The sequence below is a fragment of the Rhinichthys klamathensis genome, unplaced genomic scaffold, assembly GCF_029890125.1.
Source record: "Rhinichthys klamathensis goyatoka isolate OS25496 unplaced genomic scaffold, OSU_Roscu_1.1 h1tg000032l_1, whole genome shotgun sequence".
Lineage (NCBI taxonomy): Eukaryota > Metazoa > Chordata > Actinopteri > Cypriniformes > Leuciscidae > Rhinichthys > Rhinichthys klamathensis.
In genome coordinates this window covers 2809140-2830113 of record NW_026606581.1, presented here as the reverse complement: position 1 = coordinate 2830113, position 20974 = coordinate 2809140, and the positions used below count along the sequence as shown (strand labels likewise).

The window sequence follows — 20974 nt, the reverse complement described above, 5'->3', positions numbered from 1 at the left end:
CCTTATGAATTTTTTACAACTTTGCGGACTTTATGTAAGTGCCCATGTGTTGTTTGTTTGTGTCTCCAGTATCCACCCAAACTCAGCACTCGACAACTGGCCCCTTCACCCACCTCATTTACAAGAACATCAGTGTGCCTGTGTACTCCACATTTAAAGGGGTAAGATTACATCAAAATGATACTTAACTCGTTATTATATTACCAGTGTCATGCTAAAGTGTTATTGTACATAACAGGTCAAATTTATTACATGTCTTTCTCATCATTCCCACAATGTTCTTCTGCCCTTAGAAGGCAACTCAGATCAGCAATGTCCCTCTCCCGGATGATGACTCTGGTTCAGAAGACGACAGCAGCTCATTGGCCAGCCTGCACACGTCCACGCTGGGGCCAGATAAAAAGGGCAGCACCCCTGGCAGCCCTCGGGCTGTCAAAAGAGGTGAGGAAATCTCTAAAACAACCAACTTTATGACCTTCAAAATATTTGTATTTATTGTAGCATTAAAATAGTTTGAAGTCTGACCCAGGATCAACTCTTAAACCATTTGACATCTTTTGTCCTGCAGGTGTTTCTATGTCCTCCATCAGTTCAGAGAGTGACTATGCCATTCCTCCAGATGCGTACTCACTGGACAGCGACTGCTCAGAGCCTGAGCACAAGGTTCAGCGCACCTCCTCCTACTCCTGTGAGAGTGTTGGGCAGGTACATCTCTGAGCTCCTTCTACTTTGAGCCGTCTCCATATTGTCTTCTCATCTACGCTACGCTTTTGAAATAAGTCTTTTATGCTCACCGAGGTTGCATTTAATTGGTCAAAAATATAGCAAAAACGGTAAAATTGTGAAATATTATTTCTATTTAAAAATAACTGTTTTCTATTTGAATATTTTTTTAAATGTAATTTATTCCTGTGATGGTAAAGCTGAATTTTCAGCATCATTACTCCAGTCTTCAGTGTCACATGATCCTTCTGAAAACATTCTAATATGCTGATGTGGTGCTCAAGAAACAATTCTTGTTCATAGTTTTCATGTGATGTCACACACTTATAGGAACACCCACCTGGAGGGCAAAACAAGGCTTTCCTCCATTGCCCGCCCGTTTTTTTTTATGTTGTTTTTTCACCAGGTTTGTACTAAAATACTAAGAAACATTTTATAAGGTGACGTAGTTACATGTCATTATGCATAATTTACTGTTATTACTATAGTAAGCACATATAATAACATGTAACTAACCCTAAACCAAACCCTAACCGTAACTCTATAGTAAGTAAATGTAGTTAATGAATATTATTCATTGTAAATATGTCACCTTAAAATAAAGTGTAACCCAGGCAAAACAGATGAACCCAGAATATGAATGCAACAATCAGTTTCTCGTAAATTTTTCGAGAAATAAAAAACATATAGAATACGCTTAACTATTTAGCCCATTGTGCTCATATTCTGGGCTCATCTTCTTGCCTGTATAAAGTATGCATCATCAATAAGGTATATACTGTTTTTTTATACTGATTTGATCTTTTAATATCACTGTTTAAGTACATTAAGGCACGTTAAGTGTTTTTCATATCAAGCGTTTTAGAATGTCCCACTGTTTTTAGTGATTGAAATACTGCAGCAGGCTCTGTATATGTATCACAAGTGTCCAAATCTTGCTCTTAGTTCACACATTTTTGTGTTTCTTCTTTTGAGATGGAAAATTTACAGGCCCGTGCTTCAGTTCTATAGATGCTTTACCCTCCAGGTCTCTGCGTCAGTCACTTGACTGAAAACTATTAATGATTATTTATGTTGAAAATGGTGATTCTTTGATGAATCAAAGGTTCAAAAGAACAGCATTTGCTGGAAATAGAAATCTTTTGTAACATTATAAATTATTTTTTGTTGTTGTCATTTTTGATCAATAAAATGTGTCCTTGCTGAATAAAAGTATTAATTAATAAAAAAAAACAAGTATTAAAAAATTACTGATCCCAAACCTTTCAATGGTAAGGCATATATTCATATATTTTAGTACATAGGTTCTTCAGATGACATTTGTGAGTGTGTTAGGCAATCTTTTCTTATGTTTTCATTTTAGTCCAAGGATATACCTCGAGAAAGCTGTCTGTTAGCATTCCCATTCACCTCGATCCTAATCCACTTACATCGATAGAAGTTAGAAGACAGGTTGTCCATGGTTAAATGTCCATGGCTTTCTATGTGTCTTTCTATATAGGAGACTCTAGAAAAGACAGGTTACTTGCTGAAAATGGGCAGTCAGGTAAAGGCATGGAAGAGGCGCTGGTTCATTCTGAAGAACGGGGAGATCTTGTACTACAAGTCGCCGGTGAGTAGACTTTTCCACAACTCTGCGGCGGTGTTCGAGAGAGAGAGAGAGTGAGGGAAGGAAGTTTAGAGTTACAGCGCTGATGATATCTGCCTTTGCTCTGTTCTCAGAGTGACGTGATCCGGAAACCTCAGGGCCAAATGGAGCTGAACTCCTCGTGTCATATAGCCCGCGGAGAGGGAGCTCAGACATTCCAGGTGAGAGACACACTGATACACCTAAACAGCCTTTAACAAATCTGTCAGCCTGAGGCTTTCAGAAACAGGCTGATATGGGTATCACATGAGCTTCACTTGCGTTTTGAGGGAATGTACAGCTCTCAACTGCTGTCATTATTGGATTTTCAAAGTCGTAATAATAGCAATAATTGGCTATCATCTATAATTTCCTCAAACTTTAATCCGTCTCATCACATCTGTTACAATTTCGGAGGAATTGATGATCATAATCGTTAAATATCTTGTAGAATATACGGTAGGTCATCTGGGCGTGTTTTTCTGTTACCACATGAATTGGATTAAATATTACAATACATACCATGATGGCCAAGATTATTCAGAATCTTCACATATCATGTCAATTTTCTTTTTTAAATACACAAATATATAGGCTGCTGTCACTTTAAGACATAATGCATGGATCCTATATACTGATACTGTTACACATGCGTTTTCTTTCTCCACTGTTAACGTTCACTTAAGACATAAACGACTATGTTTACTAGGATACCCGCCAAGGATGTGACTAGCTCAATCATAGGCGACTGAAATCATACAATTTACTAGTCATTGGCTAATTAAAGACATTTTTTAGTTACCTAGCGTGAAATTTGGTTGCATACACGAGTGATTCAATTGAATTGTAGATGGTTGTTTATTGAATATCATAATCATAAAATGTTGATTTCATTGTTGGGCATCTTTTTTTACTGTTGTTAAATGACTTGGAATACCTTTTACTTGACATTTCATGATGAAAGTTCTATAAATTCTATTAAGTGAAGATTCTCAGAGTTGTAGTTAGGGATGGCCATATCAGACATCAGCTGTGGGCCACTAAAATAATTATCCGCTTACCTGAATCAGACAGAATTTTAATATTAGTGCATTCCTCCATAACCAGTTTTGTTGGCTAAATCTCTGTCAATCTTTTTCTCATGTGCGTGTTGTGTCTAGTTAATTACAGAGAAGAAGACCTTTTACTTGGCTGCAGACTCTCCAAACATCCTGGAGGACTGGATCAGAGTTCTCCAGAATGTTCTCAAGGTCCAGGCCAGTGGACCAGTATCCATGGATAAAGAATTCAAGGCCACGGTGCGAGGCTGGCTAACAAAGGTAAGAGTTCACAGGAGTGTTATGGAGGTTTAAGAGTGAGAGAATGATTGAGTAAAGTATTTGAACAGTATATCTACATATAAATGCATCTTTTCATAGCATAACAGTGAGAGTTTTGACATGTATTTGACAAGCAATGAAGTGATGACGATTAAAGGAGGAATGAGCTGGTGAGCGTGAGGATTGCGGGGTGAGATTCCTGGATGGCTGGTGCATGATGGGACAGAGCTGAGGTCATCAGGCCTGGAATGTATCTGATAGGGAGTCCCTGATCACAGACTCTGCATATCTGTGTTGATAGACAGGTCAACTTGTAATTAAAGTCAGCATGAAACAGAAGTTGCGATAGTCTTTTCTTCTCTATTGTGATGTTTATCTGAGTGAAATGGCTTGTTGAACGAGAAAAAAGTAAGGCTGGACTTGATTTTGTCTTCCTTTGGGAATTAATTGGATGGTTAGATGGTTGTGGTTTTCTATTGCTGTGATGTCATGTGAGTGACAGGTTGCCCCTGCCCTCGCGCCAGTAAACGTGTCATCAAAGAAGAGAAGAGATGATCGGCAAGAGGGAGGGGAAGATATTTTGAATAAATAATAGTGATGTGCACAAATAAAATATTTACAATATTTCATAAAATGGTCATTTTGTTTTCATGGTGACTTTAATGCTTTTTTCCTGTATGTATCTGTGCTTGTGGTTTGATTTTTTTTTTTTTTTTCAAGATGTCTTGTCAAATCGGGATGTTAATGGCCGGGATGTTAATTTTCCATTTGAATGCATTTAATTTGACTATACATTTTCAGTTTGATGAATGAACCACAGATTTGATTTATTGTTTCTTTCACTTATTCCTTCTCTCTCCATTTTTCGGATGATGTTTTTCATTTTACTACAGGTGAAACATGGTCATTCAAAGCTTGTTTGGTGTGCTTTGATTGGGAAAGTCTTCTACTACTACCGTAACCTGGATGACAAGGTAGATACGTTTAGCTTCCTTAAATTCAGAAAAACTGAGGGATTTTCTGTTAGTAGCTCTGCAAAGTTTTCATTAAAGCTGAAGTGTGTAATGTTGATGTTAAAATAATAAAAAAATGATTCAGGTAATTTGTAAATACATTTTTGCAAATGCTGCTATTGTATGTTGTGATCAAATATGTGTTTGTCGCAGTTCCCACTGGGTCAGCTCCGTGTTCGGGAAGCGCGTGTGGAAGAAGTGGACAGATCGTGTGATTCGGACGAAGATTATGAAGCAGGTGGGCGGGGCTTCCTCTCCTCTCACTTTACGTTAATGGTCCATCCTAAAGAGCAAAGCCCTACCTACCTGCTTGTCGGCACTAAACAAGAAAAGGTACCACTTACACCACACCATTAGATTTGCCATATGTAAATGAGTTTATTAATATGCAAATCAATTTTCTGTGAAGGTATGTGATTACAAGTGTTGGGGAACTACTTTACTGAAGCTTGTTAAGCTACAAAGACTCTGTTAGGATAACAACATTTGAGACACAACTAATACCATATATAAAACCAGAAAATATTTTGGGTTCGGTAAGATTTTGTAATGTTTTTGAAAGGTCTCTTTTCAAGGCTACACTGATGTGATAAAAATACAGTAAAACAATAAAATTGTGAAATATTATTACCGTTTAAAAGAGCTGTTTTCTATTTTGAATATATTTCAAATTGTAATTTATTCCTGTGATGTCAAAGGTGTATTTTCAGCATCATTACTCCAGTCTTCAGTGTCACATGATCCTTCAGAAATCAGAATTATCAGCACAGTTGTGGTGCTTAATATTTTTATGAAAACAGTGATGCATTTTCTTCAGGATTCTTTGATGAATTATGAATTTTGATGAATTTATATTTTGAATTAGCTTGTATTTTTAAAATGTTCAGTGTGCGTTTTAATTTTAGTCATTTTTTTATGTGCTATTCACTTCCTAGAAAAATTCCTAGTAGGAAATTACGAAAAAGCAATCCTAACTACGAAAATCTATGAAAGCAAACCGGTCGAATGCGTTTTCGACTACCTCTAGAAGTGGTCGAACTTGGGCAAGTTTAAAACGTTTTAGACCCCGTTTACACCAGTATTTAGCGTTGTCCACTTATGATCAGATTGATGAAAAACTTGCACTTTAACTTAAAAAACTTAAATGGAAATCAGACATGTTGCCTTGGCAACCAACTGATATGAAATAAGTGTAAATGGGGTCTAAAACGTTTTGAGCTTGCCCAATTTCGACCACTTCTAGAGGTAGTCGAAAACGCATTCGACCGGATTGCTTTCATAGTTGTTCATAGTTAGGATTACCTTTTCATTATCTCCTACTAGGAATCTTCTTAGTAGGAAAATACGAGTTTCCTAGTAGGAAATGATTGCCATTACTCGGAAAATTGGACATATACTCCCTCTCAACTTGTATTTCCTACTAGGACATCTGAGTTTACTAGTAGGAAATATGATTTGAGAGGGAGTTTATGTCCAATTTCACGAGTAATTGCTGTTTCAATTTCATGCTCATGTGGTCGAATAGTCACAAAAAAACACCTACTCTCCGCCTACTGACCTAATGCGTACACATTATGGGAAGCGCACTAGCCAGATGGGATTTAAACTTTGTCGGCTGAAGACCCAAGTTTGGTTTGAAGACGAAAAACGTACCAAGCACAATGCTCTCTAACCATTCCTAATTTAGATAGACCCTCCACTCGAAGAAATCAGGACAGAAGTGCTTGAAAGTGGACAAAACAGACGGATTAAAAGAGCAGGTGTAAATGGAAATGTGTCTCTCTCTGGTCTACTTGTGATCCGATCGACCAAAACGCATCTTAATACCAGGTGTAAACAGGGCCTCGGTTTCTTGCTGTCTTTCTCACAGGACACCTGGCTGTACCACCTGACTGTCGCGGCGGGCAGTTGTGCCAGCCTGAGGGTGGGCACCGAGTACGAGCAGCTGATTGGCAAGCTGTTGGATGTCGATGGAGACCCAGGTCAGAGGTTACTTTTAAATATCTACTTCTATAACACGTACAACTGCTTCTCAAGTCACACGACAGACTGGATGGTTTTAAATTGGGATAGACAGATAGAATGACTCCATCTAGACCCCAGACAGTGTTTACGACCAGTTCTGATGGCAGCTGTTGTGCCATTTTAATTTGTTTTTCAATCTGTGTTGATGTGTGCAGACTCTGCTCAGTGGAAACGTGAAGTGCTGTGCTTCAGTAAGGAGGGTCTGCGCTACCCCCTCACCACGCTGCCCTCCGAGGCACTTCAAACCGAAGCTCTCAAGCTCTTTAAGGTGAACACTCTCGTCGGTGTCTTCTCTTACTTTTTTATCAGTGTCCTTTATCCTTCCTTCTGCTTTATTCACGCTCAAGTCTTGATGTCCTCTTGTTGTCTTTATCCCCCTTGAAGAATCACTCCCATCTCTCAAACACTTCTAAGTTGTCCTCATCCTCCTCTCCTGAGAGGTTATGGTGCCGTCCTGTCCCTACTGTGGACTCCCACAGCAGGATCAAAGGCAGTGACGGGAGGCCTTGTGCTCATTATAGCACAGGAGATAGAGGCACTGATTGACATAAAACCTCTCTGCGGTGTAGTCATGTTGGGGAAGCTGCTTTGAAACTATAGCTTAACAAGATACAAGCTTGTTCATTCAATTCATGTTAATGAATTCAAATGAATCTCATTTTGAGTCTGAACAAGACTCAGAATGAACTCTACAAACAAGCCTTCTCAATTTAAAAAATAATTTAACAAATCAGGTATTTTATATAAATGGTCATCTGCTGACCGACTAAACGAGAGAAGGCATTTCGTTTGTTCAGTTCGTCATGCGAGTCTCATTCACAACAATTAGAGAAAAGTGGCGTAAGAATTATGAATGTATAAAAATGGCCATTGATACAATTAAAATGACTTAATGTCATAATCTGTGTTATTTTAGGATAATTTATATACTATTTTGGATTGGGTTTCATTGATATATTTCAATTTTAGTTTTTTTTCAGTAATTTTGTTATGTGGTTAATATTTTTATTTACCTTTTAATTGCATTTGTATTTCAGTTTTAGTTTTAGTAATTTTAGTACTTAAACTTAAAAAAATTGAAATGTTGATTTGGTAGCTATCTGAGATCAAATACGGTTAAGTTTTTCATCTAATATGTATTTTTCATATTATTTCAGCTTTATTTCAATTAACAAAAATGATTTGTAATAGTTTGTTTTTAGTAAACAGTAACAACACTGCTCATAATGTATTTAGATTATTGTATTTTACATATCATAATAAAAAATAATCCTCAGCAGTTCACAAAACAGGAAAACTGCTCTGTTGTCACTTGTGGGCGAAACACTTTCTTAGTAGATTTGTAGATGCAAACTTTAATTAATAAATGATACGATTTTTTGGTTGTGAATAACTTTTTTATGGTTTTTTTAATGATTCAGTTGAGTGAATGATTCAGTGACTCATAACACAAAAAGAATATCACGGCACTTAAGAGTCACTGCAGAAAGTCACTGCTTTCACTGCAGAAAGAGTCACTAAATGTATCAATGAATGAATGAATCATTTTGTTAAATAGATTAAAAAGACTTGAGTCTCAAGGATGAATCAAAATCCTTACCTCAGAACTCCTAGTAGTACGCAAGAGTGCACGTGACTTAATTGTCCCTCAGATCACTCATTTTTAAAGCTACATGCTACAAAGTGTTTTGCTACTATTATTCATAATGCAGAAAAATATAGTTAGTAGTTACTCCTCAGCAGTGGCTCTCAGCACTTTGTGTGGGAAATGGCACTAGCCCTGTAACGTCTCATTTTGAGGACAGGCCTAAACATTTCATTTTGAGTTCAAAGAGGATCGCTGACAGTGTTTGGAGAGATAGTCTCATTCCAGTTGCTCGTGGTTTCTCCCCAGGCTCCCGTTTTCTATTGAGAACCCTGTTCTCCTGAGGTTTACAGACATTATGCCCTATTGACAGTTCAATGGCATATCCTCGAGAGCTAGCATCATACGCAGCCCTGGTGCTCTTTGAAGATCAGAGGCACTATTTAGGTAGTCATTTGATACTGAAAGAAAATGCCTCCCACTCTGAAGTAATGAATGGGGGGTCGACAGCTACATCCTGACTTGATTTAATTTGCATTGTAAGAATTTCTGTAAGAACAGAAACGGAATGTTAATAAGAAAGTAAAGCATGTTGTTGCATGCGCTGACTGTAGCAGCTGTGTGTGGTGTGGTGGTGTGTTGTGTGAGGTGTTCGCCATCTGCTGGTTGCTCTGTTCTCATCAGAGACACTAGTGTGCCATACATCACAATCTCATTTGGCCTTTTAGGTTAGGGTTAGGTGTGAGGGTTTGGGTTTGTAGAATAAGTTGACATGTAGTTGCAAAGTTACTTATAGTCAGTAGAATGTCTGTTGGGGGACCATCAAAATAAAGTGTTCTCAGATATTAAGCAGACAGTCTACTAATACTCTACTAATAGTTAGTTGACATGTAGTTGCAAAGTTACTTATAGTCAGTAGAATGTCTGTTGGTGGAGCATCACAATAAAGAGTTAGCAGATATTAAGCAGACAGTCTACTAATACTCTAATGAGAGTTAGTTGACATGTAGTTGCAAAGTTACTTATAGTTAGTAGAATGTATATCGAAGAGTTTTACCAAAAAACTTGTTTAAAGCAAGTTTTTTTTTAAATGTTCTTTTGAATTCATATTGTTTTCAAAAACTTCCACCAATTTCAAGGAAAAAAACTATTGTCTCTTAAAATGTAATGTGGTGTAAATATCAAGTAAAAAGTAGTAACATATTTTGTCTTACATCTTATACATATTTGAAGGCTAAGGATTTTTTGAGGATTTCAATCTAAATTGAAATAAATCAAAATACATTTAAAATGAAATATATAATCTTTTTTTTTTACATATTTTTTGGGGCAGTCACGCCACATTATATTTTTCAACCTGAACTTACTTTGCCTGATTGAGTTATTTGACATTTTAGGGACTTTTTTTATGAATAACATTTTGTAATGTATTTTTGTATAAATTAATAAATAGGACAACATGTGAGTGTTGTGTCATTGACCCACATACATACAAATAAGTGTTTGTTTGTTTGTTTTTTTGGCCCTGGTAGTCTTGTCAGCTTTTCATCAATGTGCTGGTGGAGTCTCCCTCAATTGACTACCACACCTCGCTGGCCCAGAATGCACTGCAGGTGTGCCTAACACATCCAGAGCTGCAGAATGAAATGTACTGTCAGCTGATCAAACAGACCAACTGCCGCACTCCTCACAACTATGCCCTCACACAGGTCAGTGCCATATTTGTGCAGACACACACTTCACACTGAATCATCAGATCAAGTGTTGTATATCTCTCCTCTCTCTCTTTCTTTCTCAGTGCTGGCAGCTGTTGTCATTGTGTGTGGCTCTCTTCCTGCCTCAGCATCATTTCCTGTGGTACCTGAGACAGTACCTGCAGCAGAACGCAGATCCCAGGTCACTAAATCTTCCTATGAATTCAAGTGTACAGTTACAAATCTGACTATATAGTTGTAAACCCAAATATATATTTATGTTTGTAATTTATACTAATAAATCTGAATATATATTCTATAGATTGTAAATAGTTGTACTATTTATAATTAAATAATATACCGTATATATATAACTATATTTTAAGAATTTACATTTTATATATCTGTAAATCAGATTCACAATTGTATTATCAGACTTACAATTATACACTACCATTCAAAAGTGATTTTTAAAAAGTTTTTGAAAGTCTTTAATGCTCACCAAGATTTATTTGATATAAAATACAGAAAAAAAAAACGTAATATTGTGAAATTTTGGTACAATTTAAAACAACTGTTTTAATATTTTTTAAATGGTTATTTATTCCTTGGATGGCAACGCAGAATTTTTATCATAATTACAGAAATAAAAATCTTATTACGCTTATAACAAGTGGGAAAAATCTGACAATGAAACTAGAGAAATTATGTTTGGATTTAAGGGCATTTTGTTATGTTTACTGGAAAACAAGACTAAGGTACTGATTTGAATAAGGGTTTTGCAGTGATGTCTAATATACTTGTATTTGAAAACCAAAATTTTGTGTATGTACACTCACAGGACGGAAGTAGGGAAGTATGCTGTGTACTGCCAGCGCTCAGTAGAGAGAACTTTACAGAATGGAGAGAGAGAAGCAAAGCCTTCGCGGATGGAAATTCTATCTATTCTGTTGAGAAACCCCTATCATCACTCTCTACCCTTCAGCATACCTGTACACTTCATGAACAACACGTATGAGGTACACAAACACTTTCAGTGGCCCTTACATTACCCCAATAAAGCTTACAGTATCATATTTGATACGCAAATTTCTAACGCCTACAAATTATCAACATGATCAAAACTTTGCTGAAAAAACTGCTGTACACCATCTACTACAAGCCTTCTGATTTGAGCTTATAATTTTTAGTAAGTAAAATGACTTTTAGCAACTTTTACTTGATTATCCATACATGTTTTTTTTTTTGTTGGAAAAATCATGTTAAAATGTTAGTATCAAATATGACACATCAGTCTTTTGGGGAACGTTTATTTGTACATCCCTCAATCATCATTTTATTGAATTGCATTATATGTTTTTCCCCACAATAGAATCTACAGAGCTTTGATCATAAAACTAAGCATCATATATCATCTTACTAAGACATTATTGGGAGGTAGAGAGTGACAACTGGTATTTATATGCATTTTATGTAAGTAGTCTGCCATACTGGTATAAAAATTCTCATTGATTTACATTACAAGATATCCAAATTTAATTTTACTTTTTGCCTTATAAATGTGGCAACTTCACCAAATTGCATATTTTTGTTCAGTTTGGGCCTCTGAATAAAACCGAGGTGCAACTGTGACAACTGCCGCTGACGAGTGCCAGTAATGTTTGTAATGGACTTTTTTTTAAGTCAAAACAGGGTTCACAACCGATCTATTATGTAAACCTTGGTCCATTTCTGTACATAATAAAGAGTAAACTATATAAGATAGCATCTTAGTAAGATATGTCAACATTTGAACAGCTTTAAAGTTTATATATATATATATATAAACTTTAAAGCTGTTCAAATGTTGACTTATATCTTATTAAGATGCTATCTTATATAATATATATATATATATACACATTTGTATCATTAGATATTTGAGTAAGTTTAAACCAAATACTTACATTTAAAAGTGAAATTCAGCATTTTCTCTCAAAAAAATCCTGTCGTCACTGGTGCGTAATGAATCTTGGGATAGGCTATGCTGCGAAGGATCCACTCATTCTATCCTTCACGGCCCAGGAAATAAAGGATGCATTCGAAAGAATCTTTGAATGGAAACAGCCCTTGTCACGCCGCTTCAAATGCAGCCTTCGAAAGATGCAGTCTCTGGATTGGGACCGTAAAAGCCTAGTGTATCAAATATAATATTTGACAAAAAACACATTATGTAAACTTTTACCTGTTACACCTGATATTTTATTCTAGCATGCGTTTCTGACTAACTCCATATGTGGTTGCTTGTGATCTGATCAGAACAGGTTTTAGCCCCCATTTACTCCTGTATTCAGCATTGACCACTTGTGATCCGGTCACAAAAAGTGCATGGTTGATTCCAAGGGTAAACAGGTCCTTGATATATGATATGGAATGCATAACAGTAAAAAGTTTTACTATACAGGATGTTCTTCATACCATCTTATCTTTCTCCACCTCTATAGGTTGTAGGTTTTGATGGTTCGACCACAGTGGAGGAGTTCCTGAACACAGTGAACCAGAGGGCAGGCATGAGGAAACCACAGATTTCAGGCTTTGCGCTCTTCACTGACGACCCCTCTGGCAAAGACCTGGAGCACTGCCTGCAGCCCAGCAATAAAGTATAATATGAACATTAATTATTACAGATTTTATAAAGTACATTTTCTGTGCTGCAAAAAAAAAAGATTTTTGTAATCCTCTGGTGCAGATTTGTGATGTGATCTCCAAGTGGGAACAGGCACTAAAAGAACTTCATCCTGGAAAATATGAAGGAACACGGATTGTCCGTCTCACTTATAAAAGCAGGTACGTTGAAATACGGTGGTATCGTACGCCAAAAATCGATTGAAATGAACAATTAAGAATGATTTTATCAATATTTTAATAATGTTGGTATTCATTCTTCCTCGTAGGCTGTGTTTCCGAGCTCAGGCTAAGGGGGAAACTGAGCGAGAGCGCCTTCTGCTGGCCTATCAAGTAAATGATGAGGTACAACAAGGGCACTTCCCTGTCAGTAAGGAACTGGCCCTGGAAGTGGCTGCGCTTATGGCACAGGTGTGTGTTGATCTAAATCACATGTTTCTGTTTGAGGGTGAGTTTATCTTTAACAAACACAACTCATTTATCTTTTAGGTCGAGCATGGTGACCTAGACCGGCCAGCAATGTCTCCCGCTGGTTCTCCTCAGCCGAAGACCCAGCAGGTCCTTCTGCAGGTACTGGAGCGTTTTTACCCTAAACGCTACAAGCAAGAATGCAGCATGGAACAGCTCAGGTAAATTCACATTTATTTGATTGAGTACATTATAATCACAGAATAATCAAAAATACAAAACTGGTGTGCAGATCCCAAACACCCAGATTGGGCTCAGGTGAAGGACAACTAAGTAACATAAACAAAAAAAGAAGAGTGAAGTGAAGTCCGCACACTGAAAATAGCTGCTCCAAATGATTTCATTAATAGCAAAACGTCACAATGTCTATCAATAATGTTTATTAATAGAACGACTTCACGCTTCTTTTTTCGTTTAAATTATAATCACGTTCATGGTTATTATATTATATTATGTTATCATTTGTATTTAATTGTATAATATTAATATAATTAGTCATAATTATTTTAATATAATAGTATAATCAGCATAATAGTATTTCAGTATAATTATTATAATTTATATGATAAATATAATAATTTATCTGTAGTTTTTTTGCGTTAACTTAAACGTGTTAAGGATTTTAAATGAATTGCATGCATTAATGTGTTAACTTTGACTGCTAAAAAAATTAAATAACATACATATACATACACACAGTATCAGTGTGTGTGTATATATATATTATATATATGTATATACATTATATTTTATTATATTATACTTTGCTTTATTGACATTAATATGCTGTTTTTCTTCATTTAAAAAAAAGAGCTCACTGGATGACACTCTATACAAAAACTCTATTCAATAGTAACTTTGTCCCCAGGGACCTCGGTGAGCGTTTGGCCACTAAGTGGTCTGTCCTGGGTGGGTGCACAGCCTCCGAATGTGTGAGAATCTATCTGACCGTGGCCCGCAAGTGGCCTCTGTTTGGGGCCAAGCTGTTCAGTGCCAAGGTAAGTTCAGATGTGTGTGAGGCTACAGTTTCCAGAACCACTGCCAAAATTACGTGGTCACAACCTCGACCACTTAAAAAGGTTTTCAGATGTACCTTTTCACAAGAGCGCTGTTAAAACATGACAGAATTTCTCCTTTTACTCCCATTCTGTTGGTGCACAGCCATTGCCTCCCTCTTCATTGGATCAAACTCAGGTGTGGCTGGCTGTTAATGAGGATGGGCTGAGTGTCCTGGACTACACAATGGTGAGTGTATGTTTCAGAAAGTAAGACTGCGTTAATATTACGGGCCATTTACAACTTAAGCTCTTAAGTGTGCTGTTAATTACCACAGAAAATCATTTAGACTCCCTCAGGTTGTAAAAACAAATGAAAAACATACTTACAGTAATGTTCTTATAATGGAAACCTACAAGTCAAAAGTGCAGTGCAACTATAATGCTGTTTTGAGAATATAAAAATAACAAGGTATGTGATGTTATTATAATGTAATCTGTTAATATATTTAAATGTATTAGCACATAGCTGAGTCAAAAGGAAATCCATTTAGAATACATAATTCAGTCATGAAACTCTAACCAAGCACTGATTGGTTCCTCTAACGCAGTGGCATTAGCCAACCAGATGTACTTCCTAATCCACGTAACCATGTATTCCGTACATTTCGATCACCCTGCTGCATGATTATGAAAAATGTTGTTTACCCCTCCTCCTCCTCCTCTCTGTTGCCACTTGTAGAGATCTGCTATAGGGGTTTTAATATACTCTTGTAGCAGCATGTCCTTATGTGTTATTTTAACTAAGCTTAACAAATTGTTGTATTTGCTCAGCAGCAGTGAATGTGCATTCCATGCTGGTTAAATAATTCACGATTGAACTGGTGTATTACTGGAAATGAACAAATACTCCAATACTGATCTCAACCAATACTCCACAAAAGCTATTTATCAAAACAATAAAACATCATTTTACTTTTATTATCACAACCTAATTAACATTTATACACATTCGCTGTTCCAACATATCCCACCACTTAAAATATAATAATGTTTTAATAATGTCCAGACATTCATTTACCTAGAAACGTAGTCCCAGCTCAAAAGAACAATTTAATCAGCTATAACAAAATATGAGCTTCATATTTCTGCTTTTACACCTCTGGTCCTCAGGCTTGCTGGGCCTCTTTTGTAAGTGCACTTCTTTTCAGACCTTTAGCTCCCTCTCTTGGCGCGGTGCAATTCTCAATCCTGCTCTTCTGTTTCTAGAGCTGTATAAGATCTATCTGGCACTGAGGGAGCCACATTGGCAGGTGTGCTGGTTTGAAATGTTTATTGACCAGGAAGTGTCCAAAAGCTGTAGTCCTGATATCTTGCCCAGTTGGCTGTATTCTCACTTGGAGAAGTCGAGCTGTTTTGAGAAAGAATAAACAGGGTCAGGGCAGACTCTGTAATTTTCTATTTTTATGTCTTCTTTTATTTGGTTTACCTCTTCATCCATTCACTATTCTCACCAGCTCACAGAAAAAAAAAATCCAAACGGGAATAGAAAGCCAGTAACAGTAAAAACGGTAATATTGTGATACGTATTTAAATTTTAAACAGTTGTTTTTATATTTTCCTTCAAAAATACCCCAAACTTTTGAATGGTAGTGTATATGTTTGTTTTTGTAGAGTCCAATAAGACAAAATTGATCAATTTTGTGTGCTCTGATTTTTTAGCACCCATTCGCCACATATGCATACCAGTCAGTGATCACCTTCGGAGGCTGCAAGGAAGATTTCATGCTAGTGATCAGCCAGATTAAAGACCAGGCTTTGGGCAAGAAGACTGTGGATAAACTTTTATTTGCACTGGCTAAACCAAAGGTAAGAAATGCTAAGTTACAGGGAAGGGAAAACACAGTTTAACTGCATTTCCAAATGCTGCCAGTAAAGACAGAATTCTGATATATGTGGTGCTTTTAGCATCAAATTTTATTACCCATCTTAGAAATCTAATCTTAAGTGTGTGTGGGTAAAATCAGATCTTAAAAACAGATCTTAAAAACTCATACACCCCATCTGAAACAACTATCTGAATCACATCTGATGGTAAAAACAGGGGTTTCACTCATACAGCATTACATGATACAGGAAGTGCTAATGAGCTCCACTGAGTGAGGATCTTTATTTGCATTTCTGTGCTTCAAGTCTTTTTTGGCGAGATACAGTAAGAGCAAGTTAAATATAGAAATATCCATCTACTAAAGAGTTTGCACTTCTGATTTTGCTGGTTCATTGTGTTTCTTTCTCTCTCTCTCTCTCTTTCAATGCTGTAGATCCTGGAACTGACTCTCCTCATGGCTAGTTATATTAACTACTGGACCTCCAGCTTACCAGGGGCCGGTAACCAGACTCAAGGCTCAGTGCTGGGGCCTCAGGGAGACCGGAAGCTCTGGGACATCGACAGCCGACACTTCCCCTCAATGACATACACAACCAAAGGCCCCACTCTCCTTTAAAACCTCAGTCTCCAGGTGTCTGGACACATCCGCAACCTATCGCATGGTCCGCATACACAAACAAAAACGCATTTTGGGGAACTTTAGATGATTACATTTGGGATACAGTTCAAACTTTTTGTGTTTGAAGGTTCAAACAATAAACTGGAAGAAAAAAGTTATTTATTGTGTGAAACGGTCAACTACTTGCACACTGTTCGTAGTCCAAATACAAAAAATAAACACATCACGAAGTGGGTTTTCGTAGTAACCCACCCTGAGAAGATCACCCACCGAGTCGGAGTAGATCCAAGAGTATTTTATTCTTGAGTGCAAAAAAGATTGGCTCTCATTTTTAAGGAATTAGAGCTTTTAAACTGGACGTCCAGTTAAAGACATGGTTTGACTTTTTCATTTGTGCGTAACATGATTTTGTTTCATCTATGTCTTTGTTTGAATTGTCTATTTAGTTAGTTTTATGTTTATGTTTGTTCAGGACATTTCCACTGTTTAACGGTACATTAATTAATGGTACCATCAGTCATATACAGTTTATACCATCAAGTTTATACAGTGAATACTTCATCAGGATGCGTAGAAACAGATCATCTCTATTATATTAGCACATATGTGGAAACTAGCTAACCAGTATAGAAAGGACAGTCTTAGGTGGTACAAAACTCAAGAGTGGTACTGTTGGTGTGTCTAATGGTAGTGTAACAGGGTTGATGAGTTCTTCTCATTTATCCAAAAAGGAAATGACATCATCAGCACCTCATCAACAAGTTACAGAGTTTGGGCTAAAAGTTTTAGTTTATGCTCTCATATTACGTGCCATGTACTACCAAACATAATGCTTCATCTGAGCCAATCTGTTTTCATCTTAACATAGTGACAAGTTTTGTGTAATACAGTAGTTGCAAAAAGGCACACACATGTATCATATTTACTTATACTAGCCATAGCCTTGCCTTTTGTATAGAGAAAAAAATTGATGCACACCCCACACATTTCACAACATTACGTTAATATGTGCAGGATCATATATTTTCGTGAAGTTTGTAGCTTGAGAATGGTCATAATTATATAATGATATCCAGTGCTGGGTAGATTACCTACCAATTTGTATTTCATTTCTGACTCCAAATTACATTACAAAAATTGTAGTTAGTATCGTAATCCATTACATTACACATTTAAGGTAATATAATCTGTCTACTTTTTGATCACTTTTGACCCAACTCGTTTATCACATTGATTTAAATAGGATAATATTGTGTTGATAGAAAAATACAACGAGAAAGAAAATATATTCTATTCTTTGTTATCAACAACAAAGGCTCCTTAAAAGTGAAATGATTTCTATAAATCCAGTGGTCAAATGCTTTGTGGCCTCTCAATTTTCCATGGATTTATAGCCACCTGAATAGTGTCTGGTCGACTGGGTGACAGAAACATGAATATCTTTAAATCTATAAGCACATAGCTGAGTCAAAAGGAAATACATTTAGAATACATAATTCAGTCATGAAACTCTAACCGAGCACTGATTGGTTCCTCTAACACTGTGACCAGAATAATTAGGGAGAATCAATAAATTATGAATGATTTGCTGCCATTGTGTGAATAATATGTAAGCATGTAATCAATAAAAAGTAACTGTAGTCTGATTAGGAGTATTTTGAAATGTAATCTAATTACAAGTACTTAATCTGGATTACATAATCAGATTCCAAAAATTATGTAATTAGTTACTACCCAGCAATGATGATATCATTATGACATGTAAATTTTTTATATGCAGATTTGAAAACATATGAAATCGTAGCAGTTGAAAAACGTTGCATGCTTTCAATCATAGAAAATTCTTTCATTTTCTTTTTTCCACCATAAATCATAAAACTTAACCACACATACAAGTGTTATCTACATTGTAAAAGAGAGAAATGCAAAGAATTATCAAGAGTGTTTCAGAAATGGATAATTGACAAAGTAGGTAAAGACACACTGTACCTATAATATGGCAGATTCTGAAAGATTTGAGGGTGTAGGGATGAGTTTTGAAAAAGCTGTAATAATGATATGACTTGAATTATTCTATGAATCAAACCACTTTCTCTGAATTTTGAATATTTATTTTGTCATTTAAAAATAATCATTTTTGGTCTAACCAACTTGTTTTCTTTAGTCAGACTTTTCTAGAAACTTTAGTGTTCCAAGCAGCCAATTGAAAATAATGTCACTTTTGTCATTGTTAAGATTCAAGGCCAAAAATGTGGCAGTACAGTCATTCATAAGTGATGCTGTGAGAGCTTTAGATTTTATATGCATAGAGATTGTTGCAAATAAAAAGTTACTTGTGCTGCTGTTTCCTTTTCGATTTTTAATTCTTGCACTCGATTTGTGGACTGAACAGTATGACTATTATGTTAAGTTCTTGTTTTTCACTTATGTGAAAAACATGTCTCCATTCAACTATATCAAGTAAACCTTTTCGTTTAGGCTAGGCTTTCTGTGTGTCCGTAGCAATCACAGTAAAGCCTCAGACGAATTTACAGAACAGTTTGTTTAGATTTACTTGTTGTTATATTGCAGAAAACACTGATTCATAACTGCAGATTTGCTGGCCACCGTGTAGGTTTATAGACAGGGTGGGGTTTCTCTGCTCTCACACTCCAGGCAGGTCAAAGTGCTAATGGCATTTCCCTGCCAATAGCCTGCTATAAATTCACATTTGAAAATTAAACGGGGAAAAAATGTGTATGTTCTAAGCTAATACGGTAATATGCTTATTATTCAGCCACACTCTCTCTAAGCGAGTTGTAACGTTGAATTAGGGAAAGCATGCTTTTCATTGTTGCCTTTTGCAGGAGGGGAAAAAAATTGTGACTCACTACATGGTTTGGAGGAACCCCAGACTTTCTCAAGGATGTATTTTTATATTTCTCTTCACATTTTAAATGACAGCTTTTAGTTTATGAGACAGCAAGTAAACTATTTTAAGCTCCGGGTTCTGCTGTAAAACTCAAACAAAATACAGTGACATATCTGAATGTCATCTGATGTAATTTTTTATTCATTTGATTTTCTTTACTTTGTTACAACTATGCTATAACATATATCAGTCAGTGCTTTTTGAAATTATTTTTGAAAAGTACTGTGTGTAGCTATACATTCATATATTATTAATCTAATAAAAACTTTATATATCATACATTTAAATAATTTACATGGCAACTGTTAAAAAAATCCCACAATGCACCATGTTAGTTGCAGAGCTTATTTTTATGACTTTATAATGTGGAAAACACTACGCTAATAATAAACAATGAGCTGTTGTATTAGATTGTAGAGAAAACCTATACTTGTGCTTGTCCATCAACAATTCTAGACATAGTAGAATTTATCTACATTAATAAATAACCATTTGTAAGTAGTATTTCAATTAATAACTTATTCTGACTTTAATATGTGAAAGATGGCATATTTTGCACAAAGATTAAGATGATTTTTAAACATGTTTAGTTGCAATTATAAACTTGGAACAGCTTATAATGTCCTTTATCCCTAAAATAATTGTCTAAATACTCTAATACATACATATTTATAATACACTTTACCCCTGTTTCACAGACAAGGCTTAAACCTAGTCCCAGACTAAAATGCAGGTTTGAGCTGTTTTAACTAAAAGCAAGTTGCACTGTCATCCATTGTTTTGTCTCAAGATGCACACCAGTAATGTTTTTTTCGAAGGCACGTTAAAGCTAAGTAAATGTCATGATTGAACTAAGGCCAAATCCTGGCTTTATCTAAGCCCTGTCTGTGAAACCGGGCCTTTAAGTCACAATGTATTAAAATTGATGAATGGCATTACATAAAATATTAGTTAGCATTTATGTTTAAAAAGCAAGCCAAACATTTCACAAAAAAAGTTTATTGTTTTAAGTGATAAAACATTAAATATACCATTCAAAACTGAGCCAAAAGGCATTTGAACTTTTGGACGAAAGTGATTCTACATCTGATTACTCTGCTAGGAAGGACACCTGTGTGAATCTGAAGGGGACTGACTTTATCTAGGTCTATAAAAATCTCCTTGAAAGTATACATTTACTGAAAATGCCTGAATACGTTATTTCTGATAAAAGCTTTAGCAAAACCTGTTTGCAGATGGGGAATTGCTTAGGTTTCTAATATAATGCAGTGACATTCGACGTGTGTTTAAATGTGAAATACTGTAAATAAACAATAGTACCGTATTATTATTTCTACTCTATTAGATAATTCGTTCGCATTCGCCCTCTGCCAGTGGCCCCAGTGAACCCTGAATCTGTCTCCGAGTTAAAATTAAACTGCATTGCCCAAGAGCGCGCTCACA

General features: G+C 36.1%; 1 protein-coding gene across 1 annotated transcript in view; it reads left to right on the top strand.

Annotated features, from left to right (window-relative positions):
- Window positions 1-16778, top strand: part of plekhh1 (pleckstrin homology domain containing, family H (with MyTH4 domain) member 1) — a 39122-nt gene extending 22344 nt beyond the window's left edge. The window contains exons 10-30 of the mRNA XM_056245567.1: window positions 70-161; window positions 294-441; window positions 569-705; window positions 2225-2335; window positions 2446-2532; window positions 3511-3669; window positions 4563-4643; window positions 4836-5015; window positions 6553-6664; window positions 6863-6975; window positions 9825-10001; window positions 10091-10188; window positions 10828-11005; window positions 12470-12625; window positions 12715-12812; window positions 12920-13061; window positions 13140-13279; window positions 13987-14116; window positions 14280-14363; window positions 15836-15982; window positions 16435-16778. Coding sequence (XP_056101542.1) covers window positions 70-161; window positions 294-441; window positions 569-705; window positions 2225-2335; window positions 2446-2532; window positions 3511-3669; window positions 4563-4643; window positions 4836-5015; window positions 6553-6664; window positions 6863-6975; window positions 9825-10001; window positions 10091-10188; window positions 10828-11005; window positions 12470-12625; window positions 12715-12812; window positions 12920-13061; window positions 13140-13279; window positions 13987-14116; window positions 14280-14363; window positions 15836-15982; window positions 16435-16617 — 2753 coding nt within the window. The 3' untranslated portion in view covers window positions 16618-16778. The remainder of the gene's footprint in view (window positions 1-69; window positions 162-293; window positions 442-568; window positions 706-2224; window positions 2336-2445; window positions 2533-3510; window positions 3670-4562; window positions 4644-4835; window positions 5016-6552; window positions 6665-6862; window positions 6976-9824; window positions 10002-10090; window positions 10189-10827; window positions 11006-12469; window positions 12626-12714; window positions 12813-12919; window positions 13062-13139; window positions 13280-13986; window positions 14117-14279; window positions 14364-15835; window positions 15983-16434) is intronic.
- Window positions 16779-20974: the final 4196 nt, after the last annotated feature.